Raw genomic sequence first — 26,631 nt, 5'->3', positions numbered from 1 at the left:
AGACCAGAGCGTCAACATAGGAGGGCAGGAGGCACTGCGATGAGGAAGAGAGACAGGATGAACCCGCGGAGTTCCATTCGATGGTCTATGTAAAGGGGCTCTCGGAGAGATTGAGGAATATCATCAAGAGATCTGGAAACAAGAAAACAGCATTCAAACCAACAAAAAGAGTGAAGTCCTTTTTTACGAAAGTGAAAGATCCTATTCCTCAAGAGCAGAAATCCGATGTGGTTTACGAAATTCCGTGTGGTGGGTGTGAACTCGGGTATATCGGCACCACGGGACAGCATCTCAAGAATCGGATTCAGCAGAACCGAAGAGATTGCAGACCCCCGATATCCAACGAACAGGCATCAACTTTATGCGCACACACAGCGAACACAGGTCACAAATTCTGTTTCGACGACACCAAGATCATAGACAAGCATAAACATTATTCAAAAAGATTATTTTTGGAGATGCTGCACATAAGCAAAAACATTGGGAGAGTAGTAAACAAGAGACAAGACATTGAAAAGCTCTCCACAATACACGCAGCCTTAATTGGAGCAAATGAAACGGATGGAATTTGATGGTATTTTAGGGGGAGTATGATCTCTGCAGATCTCTGCAGAGAAAACGAGAAAATAATTAAAATCACCAACGGTCAAAAAATCTCGAACAGAAAAACCGTTTTTTCACCTCTGGACTCCCCAGTACTAACAAAGAGAAATTCCCAGCAAGATTGAAGACGAAGTATAAGATCCAAAAATGGTGCCAAATTAATACAAAAATTTGTAAAATACAGTGTAAGAACAGTGCCCCCATTCCCTTTTATGCCCTGGTGTAATCCTGACCAAAACCCTGAACGAGTCTCAGAGAAAGATTGCAAGACTTGAGTGAGTTATTAGAAAAATTGTTAATATTTAAAGATCCAAATAAAAACGGCTCCTTCTTTTTGCTCCAGCCACTGATGAAGGCTTGGAGACCGAGCCGAAAGCTCTGATTATAGTTGATGTGTTTCCCTGAGTGATTATCTCTTCCCGACGACTTCCGGTTTCCCCTATTATTGATAAACCATAACCTTGCATTTCTCGACTGATGATGAACCGATTTAGAATTTAGGTAATTGCTTATGCGTACTTGTAGATCACAACGAGATCTAATCCTTCGCTGATTCAGCTCCATATAAAATCAACAGAACACTGAGGCACTGCCTTCACCTAGGACTTTTAGTCCTGCATAATTCCCTATTTCTTCTAAATTTAAGTTTTTTTTTTAAGTAAAAATTCATTTCAAACAACATAAGTAAAGCATGAAGAATTGAGATTTATTGAAAACATTTTTTTTATGTTTTAAAATTTAAAGAATCAAACAAAATATCATTAAGACATTTCATTTACAGTAGACTTTCGCTTATCTGTTTATTGCTCGTTCAGGTGAAATAAAGTATTCCGGGTGTCAGTTGAATTTTAAAAATTTTGATTACATATTGTTTATGTTTAGGAAGTTTTTGTTAAAGCAAATGTGCATTAATCTAATGTGAGTGCTGTACTGGAAAAATATCCATTCGGCCAGGTGAGAATTCACTTCACCGATGCCTAAGTATAGTTAAAAAATTGTTGGATTTCAAACGGTTTATCAATCTCTTGACCCTTCAAGGACGATTGGGTCACCGGTGACCCAAAAATGAAATTTTTCCTATGGCCTTGTAAAGTTGTGTTTTGCTCTAGAAGGTCAGAGAAAATAGTTTTTTCTGACCTCCAATTTTGTACATTCTCGTCCTTAAAGGGTTAATTCGTATGACATTTGGATCTCATTTTCACAGATAAGCGAGAGTCTACTGTATACACATCTTGTATATACAACTGAAGAATATTTATTAAGGAGCCTTAGGTCCATTGCCTACTGCTGCAGCATAGGCCATCAGGTGTGGCAAGTAGCTCTGTTCCATTGTTCCTGTGAAGAGATGAGCATATGGTCCGGATGCAAAAACTCCAACATCATCTCCAGCATGCGTCTCAATATCAGTTGGCACATTGAAGGGAAAGAAGGAGTCCCACTGGCTGTAATCTGAAGTGGCCGGATTGACACGGCCAGTGGGTGAGTATTGACTTGAAATACTAGCACCATTGGCGTAGCTCAGTGTCATATAGGGCATGCCATCCTTTGCCAGAAAATCACCATTCATAAGTCCGGTATCGACTTTGCCGAATATGTCGTTGCCTCTTGTCTGTAAGAGATATCAAGATAAGTATCGTATTATTTGTTAAGCCACTAACTTCTTTGAGATAAGATTTTGTTTATGATTTCATACTAAGTACTTGTATATTTGCTTAACAAAAAATAAGCTGAAAATTACAAATGTAGATTTCTTGGCATAGAGTAATGTGTCCCAGACAGATAGTCTGCGATGATACCTCATAATTCTCATAAAACATTAAATCCAAAGCTTATTTCTGTAAATAAACCCTCTCCGGAAAATTTATCTTTGTAGTTTATGATCTTACATAAAAAAGAAGTTCATTCCACTCAGGTTTATGATATATTGCGTGTCATAGATCTCTATTGATCCCCTATCTTACCCTTCTTTCCGCTATTTTAAAAACCACACCGACTACACTATTTTTTTGTTTTTTCTATGTTCTAAGTTTTAGTATGTTAGATCAAATTTTTGTATGCTGGGCTTTAATGTTTTTAATTAAAAAATAGCTGTGATTATGTAAGAATCTCACGTAAAATTTGAGGCCATCTGACCTCTATTTTCTATTTCATTGAAACAGTTTGAATTCAAGATAAATTGAAAAAAGAACGTAAAACATTCTATGAAAACTTACGGGATATCCTGAGATCGACATTGTATGAGCATGATCCGCCGATACTACAATCAAAGAGTCATATTCACTCAACATTTCTCTTGCAGCTTGAACAGCTTTGTGCAGTTCAACAGTTTCTCCTATGGCTGCTCTAGGCATAGTGTAGTGGTGACCGTGATCAATCCTACCACCCTCAACGAACAAAAAGAATCCATTATTATTATTTTTCAGGACATTTATAGCACTTCGAGTCATTTCTTCCAAGGTAGGTTCCGTATCTTGGGTTTGCTTAGCTTGACTCTCCAAATAGAATTGCATATCTCCGTTCTCAAAGAGACCAAGAAGCTGTTCAGTATTTCCAGGCAAGGTTAGAAGATCCTTGCGATTCCAAACATATCTCTTTGTATTGGTTCCGCTATTAAGCCACTCGGAAATTAAATCCCGAGAATCATTACGGTAGCCAAAGCCGCCTTCTTCATCTGGAATTGATGCGTCTCGCATATGACCCCGACCACCACCCAGTATAACACTAAAGCGGCTACCAACTGGTCCATGAATAAGTTGCCTAGCTATATCCGTCACTTCGTTTGGATCACAACCACTTTGCCTAATTATAAAATCATTTTCCCACATTCGGTCAGCTATGTGAGCATAATTCGAACCTGGTGAGGCATGAGTAACTGTTGTAGTTGTAACTATTCCTGCAGACTTTCCAGAATCAAGCGCCCACTTTGCAAGGGATTCTGTATGAGTTAGTGGGTCCAATCCAGCTTTGCAATCACTCAATGGAACCTTTGCATTAACTCCCAATGTATACAAATTTGCTTTAACTCCGGTTGAATAAGCCGTTCCAGAACATGCAGAATCGGCCACTTGACCATCGACACAGTAAGTTTTGGCTAAACCACTGTAGGGGAACTTTTCAAAGGACAACTGCTGCTCTTCACCTCCCAAAGCCATTCTAGCAGCGAAAAGAGTTGGAATGCTCATGCCATCGCCAATGAAGAAGACAATATTCTTTGCTCGATTGGTATTGAAACGTCGATTGATTTTTTCTAGAACGTGCTGATGTCCAAGATTCGTCCAGTATTCAGTTGTCTGCTCCAATGAATTACCAGCAGACCGGGTTAGAAATGGATATCTTGGTTGCACTTTCGGATGCATCATTGCTTCTTCATGCATTTTCCTGCATCTTTCCGACTGTGAATTGGCACAGTTTTCAACAACGGCCCCAAGACAGGACACCAAAATTGGCAAAAGACACAGAAATAACTTCATGGTGATTTTCCGACTCTTTTTCCGACTTTACTGAAGTTCGCACACCGAAAGCTCTGGTTTTTATGTTAGGCCCGTGGGTAAAATTTACTTCCATAAATTTCTTTTTACAACTGACTAGCAGAAAAGTTAAGCACTTTTAATTATTTCTCATGATAAGGTGGTAATTTTCTTCAGTTGGGTATAATACCTTCGTTTCTTTTGTTTGGTTTGCAAATGAAAGTATTAAATATTCTTAAATTTGAGCAATTAGATTTTTAAAATTTTACGTGGGATTTAGTAATACAAAATCTTTTTTATTATCTTTTATTAGATATAATTTTATAATTGGTGCTTGTCCATAGCCATTGAATGGCATTGGTGGAAAGTTACTAGCATAATTTTAAAGCTAATATTTGTAAATATTACTATATTAAGTGATCATAATCTCTTAGTAACTTATGAATTTATAACAAAATAAATTTAATAAAACTTAAAAGGAATTAATTTCTCTAAAGTTGTCAGAAATGCTGAACAAAGGGTATATAGTCGATCATACTTTTCGTGATGTTCAAGGTAATGTTACACCTCACTTACCCAAGAGCTCATCTAAAATAACATGCATTATTCCTACCCGATGCCCCAGTATTTAAATTTGATCATTCTATTTTTTTTTACTATTTACAAGGGGTGACTCATATAAAAGCACCATTGTTAATTGCCCGTGAGATTTATCGATAAGTCCAAGAAATTCTTCGCGAAATCCGAGAAATAAGAAACATTTGATTAATAAAGACAACAATGATAAGATTTTGTGCAATTTGGTGGGCCTTTATTGTCACTTCAGATAAGATTCTTATCAGATATTTGCATTTAGAAGTATATATATCCAAAATCTTTGCTGTATACATAGAGCGTAATAATGTTAAATTCACTAAATATGTTTACTTTTGTTTAAAACTCTTCAGATAAATCAGGATAATGACAATGACAAACGCTTTTTAGGCATTAAGAAAGATAAAGGAGTTTCAAAAGGCTGTGAAAGATGTCAAAAATTGTAATTTATGCATAAAATACCGTTTTGATCCTAGGTCTACTTCGCCATTAAAGATTAATGGCCTCTAGCCTCTAAAACATTTGGGAAATTTATGTCCATTATTGAAGTGAACCCCCGACGCTTCTATAGGAAAAAGTGTTCAATATAAACATAAATTTCTCTAGTGTGTAGCGCCCATTATGGCCTCTACACACTAGAGAAATTTATGTCCATATTGAAGAGTTTTTCCTGCATAAGCGTAGGGAATTTTTAGCCATAAGGCTTCAATCATTTATAGAGGATAAGTACTATACACATTATTTCTTTATGAATTCGCTACATTTGTCTGAGGACTGACTACCAGTAAATGTTAGAAACAGGATCACTTTGCTCTACTCGATAGATAGACCTACGAACGTTACGATGCTACAATAATGCTATGATGTAACCCTACATACGGAAGGATTGACTTAAGCAGCATCAAGCAGGTTGGATACCTTCAGGAAACTGTTATGCCCTAGACACACTTACGACTTAAGCCGAGAGACGACTTAGTGGAAAATTATGAAAATGTAGTTTAATCATTATTTCGAATATAATTATACTAAGCCGTCTCTCGGCTAATCCTCAGGTCTGTCGAGCCCCTTACGTACCCAGAATATTCATAACTCAACTGGATAAGATGAGGCCTAATTTAGCCAATTTAGCCGTTTGGAAACTCTTAAATTTGTCATTGCTTAAGCAGATACCTTAAAAAGGTGATCACGATTTGTAGAAGTAACAAAAATACTTAGGAACCAGACCTACAATGAGCAACTCTCTTCGTGTATCTAATACCGAACACAAAAATGTATAAGCGAATACCTGGACAAATTACCTGGCCAGCGCACCTGAGCTGGCTCTGGCTGTGGTTCCGCCGTCTTGCACTCCTTTCCCCTGTGTGTGGGTGGTCCCCAAGATAATTTGAATTAAGGGTCTCTTCTGCGCGATTCATCCGGCCCTTCTCCTACTGGCTTGCTCTGGTGGGTTTTTCTTCTGGCTTTCCTGGATGGGCCGGCCGCTCCTCTCACTTTCACCCGGGATCACCCTTGTGCTGGGCCTTGGGCTGTTTGGCGGCAGGGCTACATTCGGACCCTCTGTGTGTGCCTCTCTTCGTCCTGCTTCCCGAACCCGGTCTTCTATATCAATCCCGCATTCACATCTTAATCTCCTTTCCAGTGACAGCAACACGTGCCACATCGGCCAAGCTGTCGCTTTCTCCCTCAATCTGCTTGTTCCTCACATTCCGACGCCACGAGATATTGGAAACTCTATTAATCCATTATTTAAAAATGCTTGTAAATCAATTTTATTGTATACACACAAAATTTTCTGGCATATACGATCTATGATTCAGGGTTTCTGCCGTTTACCTGATGAGATCGGTAGTGGTAAGTCGGCGGCAGACGCAACTAAGCAAGATTTGAGGAGAAATATATAGGGTGGAATCACCAGTTCTCGCCAGTGCCCCACTTCTCGCCACTTACATTGAAATCGCTATTTTTCGCAATTTATGAAATAAATGAGTCGCAATTTTTTTTGTATTGTTTCTGCTTCTACGCATAGAATCGAAAAATAATAATTATTCCTTTTGGATTCACGATTTTGATCACTTTTTAGAGCAATATTTTAAGCAAGTGCATCGAATCCAACATCTCTTACCAAATGTACTAAGTGTCGTCAAATTTTCATCAGGCCAAAAATACCTATTTGGGTAAATAATTTGTCTATTGAATATTTAATTGCACTTGTGGAATACATAAAATTTGTATTTAGTCAATTAATATTTCATATTATATTATTTTTGTATAAAAATGAGGCATGGCGAGAAGTGGTAATATTCTGGAATTGATTTTACCACCTGTCGCCATATCTTTTCAATAGGCGACGCTAACTTCACTTCGTACATTCTCAGTTGTCAAATCTGCATTGTTTACTTTCTGCAAAAGCCCCATAATTTGATTTCTCAAATAAAAGTGAAGAAAAATCATTTAAAGAGAGTAATAATAGAGTGATCACAAGGAAAGAGAAATGGTGAATGTATTCTTTTCATAGCATTGCCTAAAATGAGTGTGGTTCTTTTCAAGTGGGTGACGAGAAGTGGTTACAAATTTTACAAAACTGGCGAAAAGTGGTAAAAAGTGGCGACGAAATGGTTATTTTTGCATTATTAATAAAAATCTGTTTTTTAAGTAGTCCAGCGTTATGTTCTAGGATTATTGTTTTCACGTATCTAGAGCCAATACATCTAAGTAACTTTGTGTCAAATTTGACTTATCTTGTAACAAGGATTCAAAAGTTATGATTAAATGAATTTAATTTTTTCCTAAACATGGCGATAGCCGGTTATTCCGGTGGTGACCTAAAGGGGATTCGAACCCTAGACACTTGCATCATCGAGCGAGTGCTCTACCACTTGACCCACTGAGTGCCCAATTTGAGGCATTGGACTATCAATTAAATTATCATATTATAATGGATCAAAATTATTAAAAATATTATTGAAAAAAAAATTAGTTGTTCTAAGCTTGAATTGTCCGAAGGTAGCGCTTTTTCCCCTACTCCCTTGCGAATACTTACCGAAATTAAAGCTGATCCGTTTAGGCTAACTCAATAACGCACATACAACTCATTCAAAAGGAAATATGGAATGGAATTTATAATTGACTAAAATACCAGATTATGGTACTGTGCTAGAACAGGTCAAGGCAGGAAGCTGCTCGCTCTACTCCCTATGTTTAATTTAAACTGTGCTGCTTTTAGAGCAGAACCAGAATAAGACATTGATTGATATAAATATTTATTTCAAAAATAAAGGGCACGCTCTTCTTAACTTTATTCAACATTAAAAAGAAACAGAAGAGAAAAAAGAAAGATCGTAATTAATATTTCTAGCAGTAATTAGAATATCCTGGACTGATTGTGCCTTGCAATGGCATCTTAAGAAGTTCTATAATAGTATTCAAAGGGAGATGATTGTAAAGTACATTTTCAACAACAAAACCATGCTCAAGTACTAGTTCAAATGATCTCTTCAAATCAGAAGTCCCTGCATCCTGGTCGAGGCTCCGGGAGTCAAAAGTGAGGCAGCCTTTTAGAAATAATTAGCCGGAAGAGGGAAGTAACCGCTCTCGTTTAAAGTAGAGGAAATGGAACAAACATATCGAATAGCTAAGTGTCCAAATCTTAGTCTTATTTACCATAATTTAAGCCTTGACGGGGTTTACTGAAATGATATTATAGCTTATAAAGGGAAAATCGGGAACTAAAGGTGCCATCCATCTTTCAACTTCCTCGGAGTGCACTGTTCACGACGTCTAATGTTCACTCACTAAACTACAGGGACAACTGATTCGAACGAAAGCTCCAGCAACCTTCAGCACCTGCCTAGGAATGATGAGTTGGGTGTGTCATAGGAACGAAGGATTAGGATTGGTGGGTTTGGCCATCGACTGGGTTAACAATTGTCGAATGGGCCATACGCTACACCATAAGATTATCTAGATTTCTGGTTATAAAATTTTAGATTATTCGCATTCAAGGAAATGCTCTAGGGTAAGCATGTTAGCTTTTCGAAAGTACCGTAGAATTTTTGAAAGGCTCAGAATCTAAGATCGTAATATTTGTGTTTTAGTATTAAAACATCACAAGAGCTGATTTTATTAAGAAATATAGATTACAATATACCAAAATCACCGAAAATTATAATATCACTTGGATTATCATAAAGATATCATGATAATATTAAATTATTCAACTACGAGGACCGTTTCCAATGCTCGAAGCATAGGCCATTAGATGCGGTAAATGGCTCTGTTCCATCGTTCCTGTGAAGAGATGAGCATAGGGTCCGGATGCAAAGACTCCGACATCATCTCCAGCATGTGTCTCCATGTCTAGAGGAACATGGAATGGATAGAGAGAAGACCATTTGCTGAAGTCTGTGGACTCTGGATTGACACGACCTGATGTTGAGTACTGATTAGATTGAATAGGTCCGTTGGCATAGTTCAGGGTCATATAGGGCATTCCGTCTTTGGCAATTGTGCGATCAGATGTCCCAAAGATATCATTGCCACGTGTCTTCAAGGCAAAGAAAGGAAAAAAAAATTATAGCAGATATCAAGTATGATTACAGTAAAACATTGTCTTTAGGTTTAAGTCGGTTTAACATTATCATAGTACTTTCTAAACATTTAATATTTGGAAAGTGATAAGGCAAATGGGTTGTCTTAAAATTTGGCGTATTACTTACTGGGTACCCCGAGATGGACATTGTGTGAGAATGATCAGACGACACGACAATCAATGAGTCATCCTCACTAAGGAGTTGCCTTGCAGCTTCAATAGCTTTGTGGAATTCAATGGCTTCACCCACAGCAGCTCTAGCCATTGTATAGTGATGACCATGGTCAATCCTACCACCCTCAACAAAGAGAAAGAATCCATTTTCATTCTTCTTCAGAATGTTGATTGCACTTCTGGTCATTTCCTCAAGGGTCGGCTCAGTATCCTGTGTCTGCCTCTCTTGACTCTCCAGATAAAATTGCATATCCCCAGACTCAAAGAGACCGAGAACTTGCTCAGTGTTGGAAGGTAAATTGAGTAAATCATTGCGATTCCAAACATATCTCTTGTTGGGTTGGCCGTCATTTAGCCACTCGGAAATTAAATCCCGGGAATCATTCCGGAAGCCAAAACCACCCTCCTCATCTGGGATGCTTGAATCACGGAGGTGTGCCCTACCACCACCCATAACCACACTCAGCCGACTCCCAACCGGTCCTTCAATGAGTTGCCGTGCAATATCCGTGACTTCATTAGGGTCACATCCGCTCTTCCTCACAATAGAATCATTTTCCCACATTCGGTCCGCCACATGAGCATATCCAGCTGCTGGAGAGGCATGAGTGACGGTGGTTGTGGTGACAATTCCGGCAGACTTTCCAGCATCCAATGCCCACTTGGCGAGGGATTCAGTATGAGTTGTGGAGTCAAGAGCGGCCTCGCAATCGCCAAGGGGTACTTGTGCATTCACCCCGAGGGTCATGTAATTGGTCTTGACCCCGTTCCAATATGCAGTTCCTGTGCACGCAGAATCAGCCACTTGAGCGTCTACACAGTAGGTCTTGGACAAACCACTGTAGGGGAACTTCTCAAAAGACAACTCCTTCTCTTCTCCTCCCAGAGCCACTCTTGCAGACGCAAGGGTTGCAATACTCATACCATCACCGATAAAGAAGACCACATTCTTGGCTCGATTTGTATTCAAGCGTCGGTTAATTTTATCCTGAACATGCTGATGTCCAAGATTTATCCAATAGTCTGATGTCTTCTCATGAGGATAACCAGAAGCCCGATTAGTGAATGAAACTTTCGGAACGTTGAGCCTTGGATGCATAGCCTCTTCCTGGGATATTCTCCTGCATCTGTCTGATTGACTGCTGTCGCAGTTCTCAAGAACTGCTCCTAGGCAGGACAAAGCCAGGGAAATGAGACACAGACACCGTAACATTATCAATGTTAACACTGAGACTAGTTCTCGAGTTCACTGCCAATAAGCTTTAGTACTACTGCTTTTATAGTGAATCTTTTTGGGGGCCAATTTTGCTATCATATTTTTTTTTCATCAAAAAATTGATAAGAGAATTATAACCCTCCATGGGCCGAATTGCTGATCATTGATTGCACGTGTCTTACGTATGCCAGGGTGTTCCTCTCAGCCGAAATCGTTAAGCAAACAGCAGACAATTTGCTTCATCATGCATGACTATTTCATGAAACTCAAGCTATTAAAAGTCAAATATAGATAAAGAATAATTTTTGCTATTACACCTAAGTAAAAATTGTTAGTTACCTAAATTAATAAAATTGGGCACCTACTACTTTAGTAAGGTTTCTAAATAAATCATCGTAAAATACTCGAATGTCGATACGCTTCATTAAAAGTTAGTGTTATATATTTTAAATAAAGGGACAAGTAACAAAACTACTAAATCCAGTTCTTTTACATGTTCATTATCCATTAGCGTTCAGTTATTTAAATAATTTATATTAAATATGATTTATATAAGTAATAAAATTCTTTTCTTTTCGAGCATTTCAAAGGACCTTTTTAACCCTTTAAGGACGATTGGAACACCGGTGTCCCATAAAGAAAATAATTTTTCCTGACCTCCTAAAGTTGCTTTTTTCCTTATGTTTGTACGTAATTGCAAAGTAGAAGGTTGAAGGAATCTAGGATATTTTTTGGAAATCTCCAGCTATTCGCTATGTAGTAAATTTTTAAACTCAAAAATGACAAATTTTTATATTCTCATAATGAAAATTAATTTTAAATATTTTTTATACTTACAATTTTTTTAAGCAAACCCGTTTCGGGAACAGAAACAACAATACTCAAACAAAGTATTTTTCACTAGATTGAAAATTATCATCATTAGTATTGTCAGAAAAATTATTTAAATTTTTGGGCTATTTTTGTCCCTATCGTTCGTAGAGGCAAGAAATATATCAAATCAGAGTCTGTTGGCTTTTCGAAACCCAGATATAAGACCTTTTACTGCTTTTGTTCATTGGTTTCATTTTTATTGTTGATTTTCGATCCGCGAAAACTGTCTCGTCGTTAAAGGGTTAAGTGATCTTGCAAAATTAATACTCGGTTACAACATTTATAATCAATGAAGGTACTTACTCATAGTTTTGTCTTCGAGCTTTATAGGGGAAAGTACTCTCTCTTCGAACGTCCATACTTTCAAATAATGTGAATTTCTTTTACTTTTCCTAAGAGATTCACACATAATTATTACATAAATATCAATAAATTAATAATAAGCTAACTAATATTTAATAGAAGTGTGTAAGTCTCTTAGGAAATACAAACGAAAATTTACACTATTCGAAAGCATGAACGTTCGAAGGTAGAGTACTTTCCCCTACCAATTTTAAGACGATTACAGAACAAAAATATGTAAAAAGATTTAAATCAAAGAAATCAATTTACTTCAATTGTATTTCAATAACGAAAAACCAGTATTAAAGAGAATCAGTTCAGGAGTGATTCAAGATCCACGACGATTTTAAGAAACCCGTTGTTCAATCCATTAGAAAAAAAATGTTCTAGACATATAGAACCTAAAATGTTCATATTTTTGGGATTATCTTCTTATAAAATAATAGATAATCACGATCACTGTGAAAAGAAAAAATATCTATTGAGAAGGCATAGAGAGACACTATCAAACACACGTCTTAACGGTTACTGAATTTAAATTCTTAACATTGAACCATTGTAATTACCATTTGTTTATATAGTCTAACTATCTAATAATAAAATTTTCCACGTAGAATTTAAATCATGAAATAAAATGAAGGAAAATATTACCAAAATGAATGCAATGTTAAATTTTAAATGAGCAACTTTGTGCACAAATTTTGATTTTTTTTGCACAATTTGAATTTGAAATTAACTGCAGTGAAGCTTAATGGATATAATTCGAGAACCTTTAGGGTATTTTTGGCATGGTTCGCACAGAGTAAACCTTCAAACAATGCAAATTTTATCTTTGTTTGCAAAGACCTACACGGTAAAAACTTTTGGACACTGACCAAACAAGTTTTCATTGGAATAATTTTTTTTTGGAATCAATTTGTACCTAGAGAAGATATTTGTCTGTTCCAAAAAGTTTTCTTTACAGTTTTGTTACGAAATATAGTTACAATTTTGTTAGAGTTTTCTTTTGGAACCGTTTTAATATAGAATGCCTACAAATTTCAGTTGATTTCATTTTATACAAATTTGTTCCTGAAAGTTGGAATAGAATTTGTTGCACTTGACTGTTTTTTCCCACTGTCAAGAACAAATTGGTATATTTTTTATAACAATATTATTCCTACATCTGTAACATATTTGTTCCAAAAATTTTCGGTGTCCGTGGACGAGGTAATTTTTGGAACGAAGTTGTTACTCATATAGGGAATCTTTTTGTTCCCATTGTCGGGAACAAATTCGTGTAAGAGATTTCGTCTTACAGTTAAGGCTTATACTTCAGTCAAGATGGATTTCAGTGGCGAAAGTCCATAAGGAACATGAAATTAAAATCAACTTAAGAGTGATTTATACAGACGCGTGCATGACGAAATCATATTAGCAGCAGGAGGGGAAGGGAAACTCGAATTAAAAAAGTGAAACCATGTAGCACAAAAATTTCCACAGATTTGGCGTCCTCCTTGCTTCCTTGGTGACGAGTGACCGAGTATGAGAGGAGGGATAAGATTTTTTTATACTAGACGAGCTATTTTTTGGAACAAATTCGTTACTAATATTGGGTATTTTTTTGTTTCTCCTAGAAGAAACAAATTTATTCCACAAATTTTCGGTGTACGTGGACGAGCTACTTTTTGAACAAATTCGTTACTAATATGGATTATCTTTTTGAGTCTCATAAAATGAATAAGATTGTTCTAAAAATTATGGTGTCCATGGATGAGCTAATTTTTGGAACAAATATTTGCCGAAATGTTTTACCATGTAGTTCGTTATTTCTTAGCCATAAGATAGATAATCATTAACCTCATGAGACGAGATAACAAATGGTAAACCAGCTCTTTGCAAACAAAGAGAAAGTTCGTATCGTTTGAAGGTTCACTCTGTGCGAACCATGCCAACATTGCCCTAACGCTAGAAAAATTCCTGGTGATCTAAAAGGGATTCGAACCTGGGACATTCGCAGGATAGAGCGTGTGCTCTACCACTTGACCCATTGAGTGCCTTAGTAGGGTTAATATCTGCCGACAAATCCTAAAATAATATTAGTAACTAGAAGTGCTGCGCTGAAGTAAGGTAGCTTAATCAAATTCAGAATCTTGCCATGGAGCGCCTTGTAGTTTACTCCGAACACCTGTCTGAAGTGGCAGAGGATCGACAGGCGTGGACCGCTAACCTGGGTATGCCAGATCCGAGACTTCGATAGGGATAAACGGTTGAAAATGAATGAATGAGTGAACAGTCTGAAGGGATGGATAAATGTCATATCGGCTTATACTTTTGAATTAGATAATTTGTCTTCAAGACAATCCAATAAATTGAGTTATGTTGATGACCTAAAGTTCCTATCTCTAACTGTTTTGTCTTTAGGACGAAGAAACAGCGATATGTATCTTTTCACAAGGTTTCAAACGCGAATGTATTATATATGTTGCTGTTTCCTTGTGTGAAATTCTAAATATTCTTCTAGGTTTAAAAGACCAGTGCTTTTAAAATTATAAGTAAAATGTACCTAATTTAACTGAGAAAACGAGGTGGAGCTTCTGTAAATCGTCTGGAAAATACAATTCAGTCAGGGAAACTCATCAACTTTTTCCAGAGCTTTTTACTCGGTCTCCAAGCCTTCATCAGTGGTCAAGTCTTTCAACTTGGTCAATCAGTGATCAGTCGAGGAACCCCCACCTCGTTAACTGTCGGTTTGTGTTTAACAATGAATACATCCCCCGGAAACAAGTTATAACTCAGAAAAGTTTCCAACGCTGTCTTTAGGGCCAAAAAAACTTTAGAATGTTTTTTGAAGATTTATTTGTATGATGTCCATTTGTGTAGGTTACATAATATAATCCATAAATATGTTGTTAATTATCTTATACGAATATTTCGAAAGATTTTAGAAATTCTTTACAAACACCATTACATTTATATGAAGTGATCAACTCTTTGCTTTTTCTTTGCTACATGGAAAAAACTCGTACCTAAAATAAATATAACTCTGGAGAGGATCTTCTATCAAAAATAAATGTGAATTATAGATTTTTTTCTATATAATTTCTGTTTTTATAAATATCTCTAATAAATAGTGCATGCTTGGTAGGTATAACATGCCCTTGAAATAAATAACAAGGAGCATATAATTTTTTCTTTCTTTAGGTATGTAATATTTCTTTTCTTTATATTTTTTTTTTGCTTTGAGCTATAGCATATCTAATTTCGCTTTTTTGATTATTTTATTTTATTGTTAATTTTTCTATTACTTTTTTGTAATATAGAAAGTGTCTATTACCAGAGTAAGTTCATCTGTTATCTATTTTTTTATTTGTATTTTTTTTTTCAATAAATATTTCTATGTCTTTGAAAATACTCAATCTTTGATTCAGGGGAAAATAGATTTTACCTTTGTGTTTTTTTTGTTTGATTAAAATTTCGTTTCTTTTTTTCTAAACAATTCTGTTTTAACAAATACTTCAATATGTAAAATCTGTTTTATTATTTCTCTTTTAAGGTAAATGTCTCTGGAAGACTGAACTTATCTATGTTAGTTATTTATGCGCACATTTCTGTTTGTTTATTATTTTTTCATTTATAAAATTATCCTTTTTTTCATAATAAATAAATATTCAAATGAAGGCTTTCCTAAATTTGTTTATTTTTTTCTTAAAATTAGAAGTTATCATTTATTCAAGTTTTCCACGATAAAAAGTGTTTTAATACGATTTTGTGTATTTAATTTTTGAATTTTGTGTGAAAATATGTGAGAAAATACTTATATAAACTATTAGTATTATAAATTAAGTTTCTTTAGCTCGTTTTTTGAAAGTTTTCTTTTATATTCAAGGAATAACTTTAGGAAAATATCTATATTTTTGTGGATAATACCCTGATATTAGATGAATAAAGTAGATTTATGATATCTTTTTGGATAGTTACATACTTGTATCATTTCCTTATGTACATTTATGTATACATCAGTACATATATTATACATTTAGTTTAGGTTTTCCTATTAAAGTATAGGCGTTTGTGATCATGGCATACCTTTTACAAGATCTCTTGTGCCAAATAAAAGTATATGGGCGGATTTTGTATTGTTCGATATTCGTAAAGAATCTTCAGTCGATCCCTTGAGAATATCCTGGATGGGTTGGTATCCATCTGCATGCCATGCCATCACTCTACGATGTGTGTAGTACAAGAAGAACAAAACTTCGTGGACATTTACCAATCATTTGATTAATTATTACATATATTAATTTTTAATTAAAATGATCCAATATTTCGTCTTCTTTTTCAACATATACAAATGCACATTTAATTCATATTCGGTTATAGTTTTACTTGTCTTTTCAATAATTGGTCATAAAGTTTTACACCATATTCTTTTTTATGTTATTTCTCAACATTTTCCATTTAAATATTTACCACTTCTAGTTCAATATATAGGTAGTTTTATTTTATATTGTGTTATCTCTTCATGAGGTGAAGGCTATGTAAACTAGAAGCGTACATTTCGAATTGTTTACTATACTTATTTAACTAGTTACACGAATACTACATACATGATTATAATCAGTAACTTATACTTGTAACATTTCTTTTTTGACATAAATCACCCTACGTCATAAGTTAACGACGTCTTCTCTCATAAGATATTTGTATAATGCCAGAATCATAGTTAAACAGGTGTGTATTTTAAACATTTAAGTCATTTTATCAATGCCGATTTGTCTATAAAATAATTTATTATAGGCTCAGCTAATTTTCCATTTTCATTCCTAAGACGTTCTTAAAGCTCCTAAATTGGTCTAGTAATTGTTTTTTTAAGATTATTTTTAACAGAATGGAAGCCGTTCTACAATCAAGCAAATACAAATTTCATTTGCAAAAAATCAATGCATTTTTACCAAGGAAAAAATTCGTATTAGGAAAACAATTGGTAGACTAAATAAGATTCAATCGAAGAAGAACTGCCATCAATGTGTCTAGGAGGTTGATAGCAAGACTAAGACGCCGATAGACATTGATGTATATAGATTTAGTTCGAGCAATAAAACAAAAAGAAGTACAATCCAATAGGACAAACTTGTTTTGAATTTATCAAGAACATAAACTTAACTTAGTAATTCTCTTAAAATAACACAGGTGACTAGGTGACGAACTATCTAGGGTCTTTATAAGAATAAAATAAAAGATATAAGGGGAATTGAGGTACCTTTGCTTTGAGTTGGAGTACCTTTGAAATAGGTTATTTTCTCCTATTTTTAAACAGGACTGATCCTTATGATAGTGAAATTTAGCTTCATAATTAGTTTTTTAAGCTAAATTTTGTCATAGTAAGATACAGTTTTATTAAAAAATAGTAGGAAAGAGCCATAGGATAACTATACCAAATTTCGGCCAGTTTACAATTTCGGCAAACGAACATGCGAATAAACCGACGTGAAGTTGTAATGAACAATAGGGCATTCCGGTCCGGTAGTCACCGGGAGGAAACAATCACTCAGAGAAACACATCAACTAAGGGAAGAGCACCACGGATCGGATGTTTAGAGACATGCTCCATATTTAGTTGAAAGTATAAGCCCCAAAATACTTTTTAGTATTTTTGTTTTTGCTAGTTACTCTATTAATTATCCATTTAACTATAACTGTGCATTTCATTTTTAAATCATTACAATAAAGTAATAAAAAATAGGTGTTATTGCAAACTAGCAAACTCTGTACTTCGAATCGTCACGAAGTTTATGGGGTGTCTCAGAAAAAATTGGTTTTATAAATTAAATCTGAGTTACTGCAGTGTATTATTATTATGAGAATTAATTGGTAAAAAGTAGCTAATAATTCTTAAAAATTCATTTCATTTGGAGCAACGATACGATATTAACCTGACGATCCTAGGAACACTGTCGATCGCTGGTGCTCTTCCCTTATCTCCAGAGTTTTCGGACCGGTCTCCAAGCCTTTATCAAAGAGAAAGAGCCGTTTTTATTTAAAAAAAAATTAAATAAATTACGTTTTAACAAATCACTCAAGTCTTGCAATTTTTCTCTTAGACTTGTTCACGGTTTTGGTCAGGATTACAATAGGATATAAGAGGGGACATGTGTACTCAGGTCTTTTAACAAATTTTCTAATATTCTAAGAACACTTCAAGAAGTGAAAAAAGATCTGTATTGTGCCAAATTTTAGAAAAATTGGTGAAAGACTGTGTAAATTAATAGTGCCTCCGTCCCCTCTTATACCCTGTTGTAACCTTGAACGAATCTCAGAGAAAAATTGCAAGATTTAAGTGAGGCAAGTCAAGTTTATTTCAAATTTTAATTTAAAAACGTCTCTTTTTCTTTGCTCCAGCCACTGCACTGATGTAGGCTTGGAGACCGATCCCAAAATTCTAGAGATAGTTGATGTGTTTCCCTGAGTGATTGTTTCCCCACGACGACTTTCAGAATTCCCTATTGTTGAATAATCCTATCCATTCTATCAACAAAATTCAAAATTTTAATATGTTGCAATGGAATATGATTTACACACTTTGAAACTTTTATGGGATTTTGTAATACATTTTTGGCAATCTTTATATTAATTGTTAGTGTTTTATGAACTTTATACTTATTGTTTTTCATTTTTGTGAATTGTGAAAATTATTTGAAAACCTTAAGAAAGTCTATTGATATTTCAAGGAGAGGCTTCGATTGTTTTAAACAAAGGGGTGACAAAGCATCCCAGGCTTTGCGAAATACTCGAAATCGTGACTTAGATGCTTTACTTCAAAAGTACTTTCGCATCATTTACCGTTATAAAAAGTACTAGTAATAAAAATTTTATTTGAACAAAAATTACTTATCGGTAAATAACCGATTCACAACCGATTTCAACCGACTTATAAATCACTCAAAATATTTCCCAAAATACACCTCAGGAGTAATTTAATTGAATTTCATATAAAAATTATTTATCAGTTATGAACCGGTTCATTACCGTTTCAAACCCGATTGGAACCGGTTCAGTTTTGTTGGAAATTCCAAAACCTTTCCAAAGAGCTCAAATATGACCCCATTTGCTTGATAAATACGCTCTCTAGTGTCTTTTTCACCTTTGACCTTGAAAAACCGTTATTAGGAATGATTCAACGCTATTTTCGTTTAAGTTCGAAATGTTTAACAGCTGTCAAGCAACGTGACATTTCTTAGAAATCGTCAGAAACGCGAAGATTGGTTGACAAAAGTGGTGTCCGGGGGGTTGAAGGTGGAAATTTTGGGAGGTGAAAAAATCGAGGGATTATATATACTGTTCTCTCCGTGGAGTTCGAGCAGTAAAATTAACTGAGAAAAGTAAACTTGGAAATTATATTTTCAAAACTCAAAAACTGCACTCAATAATATTTTCTGAAATATACTTGAAACTATTTTCACATTGAGTTTTATAAAAGTTTTTCAAGAAATTTCTTAAGCTATTAGTCAAGGAAGATTAAAATTTTTGTTGTATGAAGAATAAAATTTCCGAGTAGTTTAAGAATAAAGACCAATTGATGTCTGACAACAATTGTTTCAATTAAATAAAATGCTCAATTTAAAATGAACAAACGGATTTTTAAGTTCTTTAGGTACATTTTGGAAGGTTTAAGGCATGCTCAAAATATATCAAAATTGGAAAATAATGCTAAGAAGATTTTCTAAAGAAACAATATATATATAAAATATATAATACATTATATAATATAGTGGTTAAATGTGTTTTCCTTGGGAAAAATGCTTGAAATGTTGCATTTATTAACAGAGATAGATATACGTCAAAACAAATATTTCCGCTGCTTCAACAAACAAATGAATATTTAATTATGCACATTTTGAACATTTTATTTTAGTGTAAACTTAAGCATTGTCCACATATAATTATTATATTTAATCTCATGAGATATTTTAGTTCCAACACGTTGTGTGATTTGCTAGAGCTTGAGCTCTATTCAATCGGAGGACGTGATGAGAATAAAGCTTTTTATAATGTTTATTATTTAATACATATGGATTGTTCTTTGAAGATCCTTTAGAAATTTTGTTCAACAAAACATTATTAATAATTACCCTCATTATACGGTACAATCTCCCTAGGCTCAATCCAAATTTAATGAAACATTAACTCCGATGCAATCATACAATTATGTCACTGTTGACGTGTTCTCTGATTAATTAGAACGTTGGAAGCTTTGAAAACATTCTAAGCTCTAGCAAATCAGAGAACATGATGAAACCAAAATATTTAAAAAGATTAAATATTGAAATTTATGTTTATAATATTTCAAAATGAATTAAAAGCAGTGAGAAGCTGTTATTTGAAAAGCAGCATTAACTACATGAGCTGGACAATATTGTAAACTTGCTAGTCATAAAAAAAACTCTTGCGATTTATTCAATGTATAGTGCAATCTAAACATTTTTCGCTATATATTTTATTATTTTAAAACTTTTAGATGACTGATGATCGCGTCATTTTTCAGGGATATAGGCGTTGCTCCTAACATTAAATAACATATTCATATGTTTTAGCGGATTTTCTTGTTAATTTGATTATAAGTTTTGAGATATAGAACATGTAGGATTTTATACTCATGTCTTATTAGAGTTTGTAGACGATTTTCTTATGCTATTGATGACACAGTACATTCACACAATGCATACGTATTATAACATAATCATTATGATAAGATTTGTTAATAACAGCAATATTCATAATATGTTTGTTGTTTAAATGAGAATCGTCTCAGTCACTAAATTTTTTTTTCGATATCCAAAGATTGAGTGTTTTTTGTAGAACAATCCCTCTACTTGATTTTTTTTAAAGAATAGTTCTTTTCTAGCAAATAGAAAACTGCACCTTATACAAATTAGCACTAATTTGGTCGGACAGGAGCCGTGTTCTCATTTCCATGTGCTAATAATAAAATATTCAACGAACGAAAAAAAAAGTCCGCAATTAACATTTTTATGGCAATTACAAGGAAGTATTTGGTTGAACGTTAGAATTCAAAATAATTAAATAATAGGGATTGCCCCTAATTTTTATTAAATTAGTTGCTCTTCAGGGTAAAGAGTGAAAAATTCCTCTTCGAACTCACCAGAAAGTGTTGGTTTGATGTTGGAAACCACCACAAAATTTAATTAAAAAGAGTTTTGAGAAAAATGTTTACTTGTCCTTTTTCGTATCGTCGAGACTTTTAACTTTGCTTTTACTTCTTGATTTTTTACCAGCTCGACGATAGCAAAGTTTGCACTAGTTTTTCGCAGTAAGTATCATGACAAACTCTGAAAAAGGGAAGGTAAGAAAGCCATGTATTAAAATTCTTCTGCATAAAGATGCTTGTAAAATGAATTTAAAGCGAAGTGGCTTACCATTGTAATTAACCATGCCATCACCATCCAAATCTGCCTCTTTGATCATGTCATCAACCTCCTCTTCAGACAACTTCTCACCCAAATTCGTCATAACATGGCGCAATTCAGACGATGAGATGAGTCCATCGTTGTTCTTGTCAAACACCCTAAACGCCTCTCTGAGTTCATCCTCCCCATCGGCACCTTTCATCTTCTTTGACATCATCTGGAGGAACTCATTGAACTCTATCGTGCCATTTCCATCCTGATCCACTTCATTCACCATGTCACGTAGTTCAGTTTCTAGAATGATTGCCAATGGGCCAATTTGGTGTGTTGAGAGAGAAAAGCACAATAAAACAAACACCATGATTAGAATTGACGCTTCGGTGGCACATGAAGTCACATCTGAATGAAATAATTACCAGTTGGACGTTGGCCCAGAGAACGCATCACGACACCCAATTCTGCCATGGTAATTGTGCCATCTTCATCCTTGTCGAAAAGCATGAATGCCTCTTTGAATTCTGCAATTCAAATTGCAAAACCATTGTGAGTTTGGGCAGTTGCAGTAGGGATGCCAAAAAAAAGTTTGATGAAGTATTTGTGTAAGGAAACAAATCACATCAATTCTCGAGAATTGTAACTTTGATGAATGAGATTGAAAATAAATTCGGATCATTCATAGTCGTATTAAAAAAAGTTTATTGGCGAAGTTTACTTCTGAAATGTTTCAGTCCTGTTGGAGAATTCAGCAATTTGTTTTTAAAAATAAGTCAAAGAGGATCTTGTACTGTAGGTGGTAAGAGCGAGAGGTCTTTGGCGAAAGGATCTCTGACTTGACTGTTGCAATTGTGAGGATCGAGTCCTGCCCGGTACAAAGAACTGAATTTCCTGCTTTTCGTAGGTGGTAGGGGAAAGCGGGGCAGAATTTGCCACGTATAGTATTAGATATTGGTATCTTATAGTTTGCCTGCGAAGGAATACTTAGGAAACCACTCTTTATTCTAAATATATACCTCCCGATCTATTCATTGAAATATTTATCAGCCTCATACAAACATTTTGTGTACAAATTATACGCAATGAAAAATTTCATTTGGTGGCTAATTCTACCTCGGTCTCCCCTACTGTAGAAGTCCACTCTAGTCACCCATAGAGGCTAAAGTCATCCGTATCTACGGTAATAAGAATTCATCGCCTTTTCCCTAAAAAAACTGAAAGTAAGTGAGAAGCATCCAGGTTGTGGATAAACGCTCAAGGGCGAATTACGATGGACTTTTCAAATTCTGTCAATACGGGATATTGCAAAAAGTCTGCATATGTACAATGTTGAGAATCGAGTTGAGATTTGTAAACAGTTTTTGATAACAAAAGCAAAAAACAACGAAGAAGTGCTCTCGAATGTGAAATCTTGTATTTCGTAGTGATTTTCTTTATCTATTTAACCATCTGAAACAGTGAGAAAACCTCAAAATTTCAAAATAGACATGATTACGAATTACTCCGTTTTAGCCTAAAGTGGTCTTCAGACTAGAGGTTTAGTCCAGTTCCCGAAGGTTCCACAATCCTTTTTCAGAATCTATTAGGTAATTTGTCCTGTACAATTCAATCCTAAGTTAAATTTTCCAAAGTAGACTGATAAAAAATTATAACCGTTAAGCCATATGGCTAAGCCTTAGTTCTGAAACCCGTATAAGTCAAATTTGGAATTTCGAGTTTAAAACTTTCTTGCTCTTCTTTATGTTTCTATTGGCTGACTTGTCGATCCTTGGTTAGGACCTTCTTCAGGTTATCAAAAACTGACAGAACAATGTACACCATCAACTTTAAGTGACACTTTACATCGTTCTTCATACATCAGCAGTGGAAGATTGACTCTTCAAGATCTTGATTTGAAGACGATTGACTAAATCATTCTTCCACTGCTAATGGATAAAGAACAATGTAAAGTGTAATTTAAAGTTGATGGTGTTAAAATTTATGTGCACCCAGTTTTTGATGCCCTGAAGAAGGTCCCAACCAAGGATCGAAACCTCGGCCACTAAAAATATAAATAAGAGCAAGAAAATTCTTAGACAAAAATTCCAAATTTGGCTTACATCAAGTATGTACATACAGGTACGCAATTTTTCTTTTTAACTACTTACTAGTTTTTTTTTATATTTAATGATTTATTTTAATTTTCCTGTGATTGCTAATGGTAATTAAAGTCCTGTGGAAGCATCATTCATAAATAATTTTCATTCATGCTTGCTCTGAGAGTACTGATAGACTGAAGTTGATTAAACGTAAATTTTTAATGGTCTTTGTTGAGTTTAGAATAGTATCAAACAATACTTAAAGGAAAAAAAACTTCGATTAGGGTAAGTGTACCAAATTACGGCCAGTTCACAATTCCGGCCACCTTTTTTGTGTCACGAATTTCCATGAATTTTTAGTTTTTGCATGTCTAGAGATTAAACAATGGAAAAAGTCACAGAAAATGTCGTTTCGACAAACGGGATGATGTGAAAAAGACTTTGGCAAAATTTCTGAAGGGCAAGAGGGCAAGGAACTGGTGAGAATGAAGGTGGCCGAAATAGGCCACTAAAGCTATGTCTAGAATTTTGCTCATGTTAAAATGTATTAAGAATGATTTTAGAGTAAATATAAACGATAAACTGGCTACAAGATTCCAAGCAACACTCCTTGAGAAGAAGTAATAAAAAAATCATTTTGTATTAATAATATTACACGTCAAACTTGAGACTTTGGCGCTTGCATGCAACTATGCCGATTGGCACACTTACCCTATCTCAATTTGATAAATGGTTGAAAAGATCACGCCACGCTATTTATTGCAAAAAATATATTTTGTGAAATTGTTTGTAAATGTTTGTGAATTCCTACAGGGACCTCACAAAATGCTCGTAAATCGGATAACTCACTGTTGGTAAAAATTTGTACTTTTTCACAAACTTTGTTCGTAATAGAATCACTTGACAAGCATTTTTCTTTTCTAACAAATATTTAGGCGTCAATATTTGTAAAAACTAAACAAATGTTCGTAAAATTTGATCATTTATTCGTAATGTTTTGCCAGACAAACAGAAATGTCCGAAGTCCGAACATTATGTTGCGAAAAAACAAAAAAGCTCATCAAATGATCATGTTACGAACAATGTTTGTGAAAAAGCACGATCGATTACGATCTTGTTTCTGGGTTATACGATTTACATACATTTCGTAAGTCCTCAGTAGAAATTCACAAAAATTTTCAAACAATTTTACAACATTTTTTCAGTGTATCGAAATTTTATTTTACGTTAAAATATTTTTTTTCTGTCTATATAGAATAATAAAAAAAAACCATTTGTTGTATTGTTGGGATTTATAGACAAAAATTAAAAATAAATAATAAATTTTAGTAGAGAATTAAAAAAAAATCTGAATAATCTATTGTTATCATAAAATAACAGAAAATCGGGTAATTGTTAGGAAAACTTTATTTCTCTCTATTTTTTTCAGCCAGTTATCAGATTTTTTTTTAATTTATTAGATATCTAGGGCGGCTTGAATAATTGCCAATAAGCAGTTTTTAACGTCAATCACTAAATAACCGGTACTAAATGGTTATGAACATGAACTGCTACCAAATGTTTATGAAACGGTACAAACCGGGTTCTGAGCCTGCAAATAATTTCATTATAAAAATAATTTTGATAATTCATTAAAGATTTTAGAAAATCTTAAAATTGGCTCAAGTCGAGGCTATGGAATAAGTGAATATAAAAAAAATAATAGAAAAACCCTCCTAAAGTATTTAAAACTCGAGCATTCTGCAGAGCTTTGACGTTTCGCTACCTCTTTATTATTAATAAATTTAAACTGATAGGTGCATCGGAGTACGAAACTGCACGTAAAGGCTGTGCAGGAGGTATGTATAGGAGTATATTTCAGATATTAAATGGGAAATGGGATTACTGAAAATCTGAAAACTATAGGAATTACCTGAACCGAATAAATACCATAGTCAGATTTATTGTACAATTTCCACGGGGATTTTCCCTCTCTTTGGCTTAAATTTTAATCGATATCTGCAATATATGTATCTCCAAATGCTGCCCAATTGTTAAAACTTTGGCAAAAAGATTGTTCATCCAATGAAAATGGACTCAAATCGCACAAGAGTACCGTTCAAATAATAATGAAGTAGGGTAAGTGCTCATAATTTTGGACAGTTTCTAAATTTGGACACTTTGAGGGTAAAATTGGACACTAAAAATAAATTGATTAAAATGATGGATTTTTATTCCAATATTTGATGAAAAATGAATTCTATCTAAATATTTGTTCTTTTTGGAAGATTTTGACACTAAATACGTTAAATTTTGAATATGATTTGAGTTGAAATTGCTTTGTTGAAAATTCAGTGTGAGCAATTGCTTACGAGAAATATGACAGAACTTCGTGGCTTACTTCAGTCTTATTTAGTTTTGGTGAAGTACTAACAAAGTTTGTTCGCTGTTTTTGAGTGATATTATTGAATATTCATTGAATATTGTGTTGATTCACGTTACTGATGATTTGTACATTTGACCTGAAGTGAGATTTGCCTTGTGAATTATATTTTTCGTGTGAAAAATGGGAAATTTTTTAAGACATTCACCAGTGAGGTGATGATTCTTATTTTGGACAGGTGTTTTTCTCACGAAATTTCGTGAAGTTTTAGCTTTTGTGATGACTAGGTTGGACAAATGCCTGGAGAAACAAAAGAGCATCATCTCTACGAACGAGATGTAGCGAGAAATGCCTTGAAAGGCTTCCGGAAAGGTCAGGGAATGAGCGAATCTGCACGTACTTGGAGTACCGAAGTCAACTCACTTTAATGAATGATATGGAAAGTTTCCGGGCTTCTTGTGACATTCTACGTTTCCCTTACATGTACAGGAAGAGGACTTGGTAAGATTGGTTCATAAAATGAAGAACAATGGGCATCCTGTTGAGGCGGATTATCTGTCCAAATTTACAGACAAGTTGTAAAAATTAATAACCAAGTTGTCCAAAATAAGAGTCAAATTCACCTCTACATATCAATTCATTTTTAAACGTATTAAAACTAATTTTAGTAAAAATGAGATGATAAATAGCTTGCCAAGTTTCTAAACAATCCTTCTGAAAAGAGAGTAACAAAAAAAGTCAATTAGTATTGAAAATATCGCACTTCAAACTTGGGATAACGATGCTTATATGCAGACTGTCCAAAATTATGAGCACTTCCCCTATAGCAATGATGTGTATATAATCTGAATACCATAAAATTTTTTGAAGCAAAAAGAAAACTCATTGTCATTATCAACTGCAAAAAATGCCATTATATTGAAGTGTTTTTGT

General features: G+C 34.4%; 3 protein-coding genes across 11 annotated transcripts in view; all 3 read right to left on the bottom strand.

The window, feature by feature from the left end:
• Positions 1–1,288: 1,288 nt before the first annotated feature.
• LOC129805751 (membrane-bound alkaline phosphatase-like) lies at positions 1,289–4,184 on the bottom strand. The gene is made up of 2 exons (XM_055853875.1): positions 2,817–4,184; positions 1,289–2,212 (listed from the first exon to the last, which is right to left on the bottom strand). Exons 1-2 carry the CDS (start codon positions 4,071–4,073, stop codon positions 1,862–1,864), a joined length of 1,608 nt encoding a protein of 535 aa, XP_055709850.1. The 5' UTR covers positions 4,074–4,184; the 3' UTR covers positions 1,289–1,861.
• Positions 4,185–8,752: 4,568 nt separating this feature from the next.
• LOC129805752 (membrane-bound alkaline phosphatase-like) lies at positions 8,753–10,746 on the bottom strand. The gene is made up of 2 exons (XM_055853876.1): positions 9,380–10,746; positions 8,753–9,207 (listed from the first exon to the last, which is right to left on the bottom strand). Exons 1-2 carry the CDS (start codon positions 10,637–10,639, stop codon positions 8,878–8,880), a joined length of 1,590 nt encoding a protein of 529 aa, XP_055709851.1. The 5' UTR covers positions 10,640–10,746; the 3' UTR covers positions 8,753–8,877.
• Positions 10,747–20,331: 9,585 nt separating this feature from the next.
• Positions 20,332–26,631, bottom strand: part of LOC129805754 (calmodulin-A-like) — a 135,615-nt gene continuing 129,315 nt past the window's right edge. For 7 of the 9 annotated variants that reach the window (XM_055853884.1, XM_055853879.1, XM_055853882.1 and 4 more), the window contains 3 exons: positions 21,681–21,782; positions 21,274–21,558; positions 20,332–21,186 (listed from right to left, as the gene is read on the bottom strand). In XM_055853884.1, coding sequence (XP_055709859.1) covers positions 21,155–21,186; positions 21,274–21,558; positions 21,681–21,782 — 419 coding nt within the window. In that variant the 3' untranslated portion in view covers positions 20,332–21,154. The remainder of the gene's footprint in view (positions 21,187–21,273; positions 21,559–21,680; positions 21,783–26,631) is intronic. The other 2 variants (XR_008752118.1, XR_008752119.1) reach the window with 1 other exon arrangement.

The sequence above is a fragment of the Phlebotomus papatasi genome, chromosome 3 (genome assembly GCF_024763615.1).
Source record: "Phlebotomus papatasi isolate M1 chromosome 3, Ppap_2.1, whole genome shotgun sequence".
NCBI lineage: Eukaryota > Metazoa > Arthropoda > Insecta > Diptera > Psychodidae > Phlebotomus > Phlebotomus papatasi.
The sequence above is the reverse complement of the archived record's forward strand: the minus strand, read 5'-3'. Positions and strand labels throughout refer to the sequence as shown.

Bases quoted from the DNA above. Each gene is read 5' to 3' on its own strand.
- LOC129805751 (XM_055853875.1), bottom strand. From the start codon at position 4,073: ATGAAGTTATTTCTGTGTCTTTTGCCAATTTTGGTGTCCTGTCTTGGG. The intron at 2,213-2,816 runs GTAAGTTTTCAT...TATCTCTTACAG, and splicing joins TGTCGATCTCAGGATATCCC to ACAAGAGGCAACGACATATT.
- LOC129805752 (XM_055853876.1), bottom strand. From the start codon at position 10,639: ATGTTACGGTGTCTGTGTCTCATTTCCCTGGCTTTGTCCTGCCTAGGA. The intron at 9,208-9,379 runs GTAAGTAATACG...TTTGCCTTGAAG, and splicing joins TGTCCATCTCGGGGTACCCA to ACACGTGGCAATGATATCTT.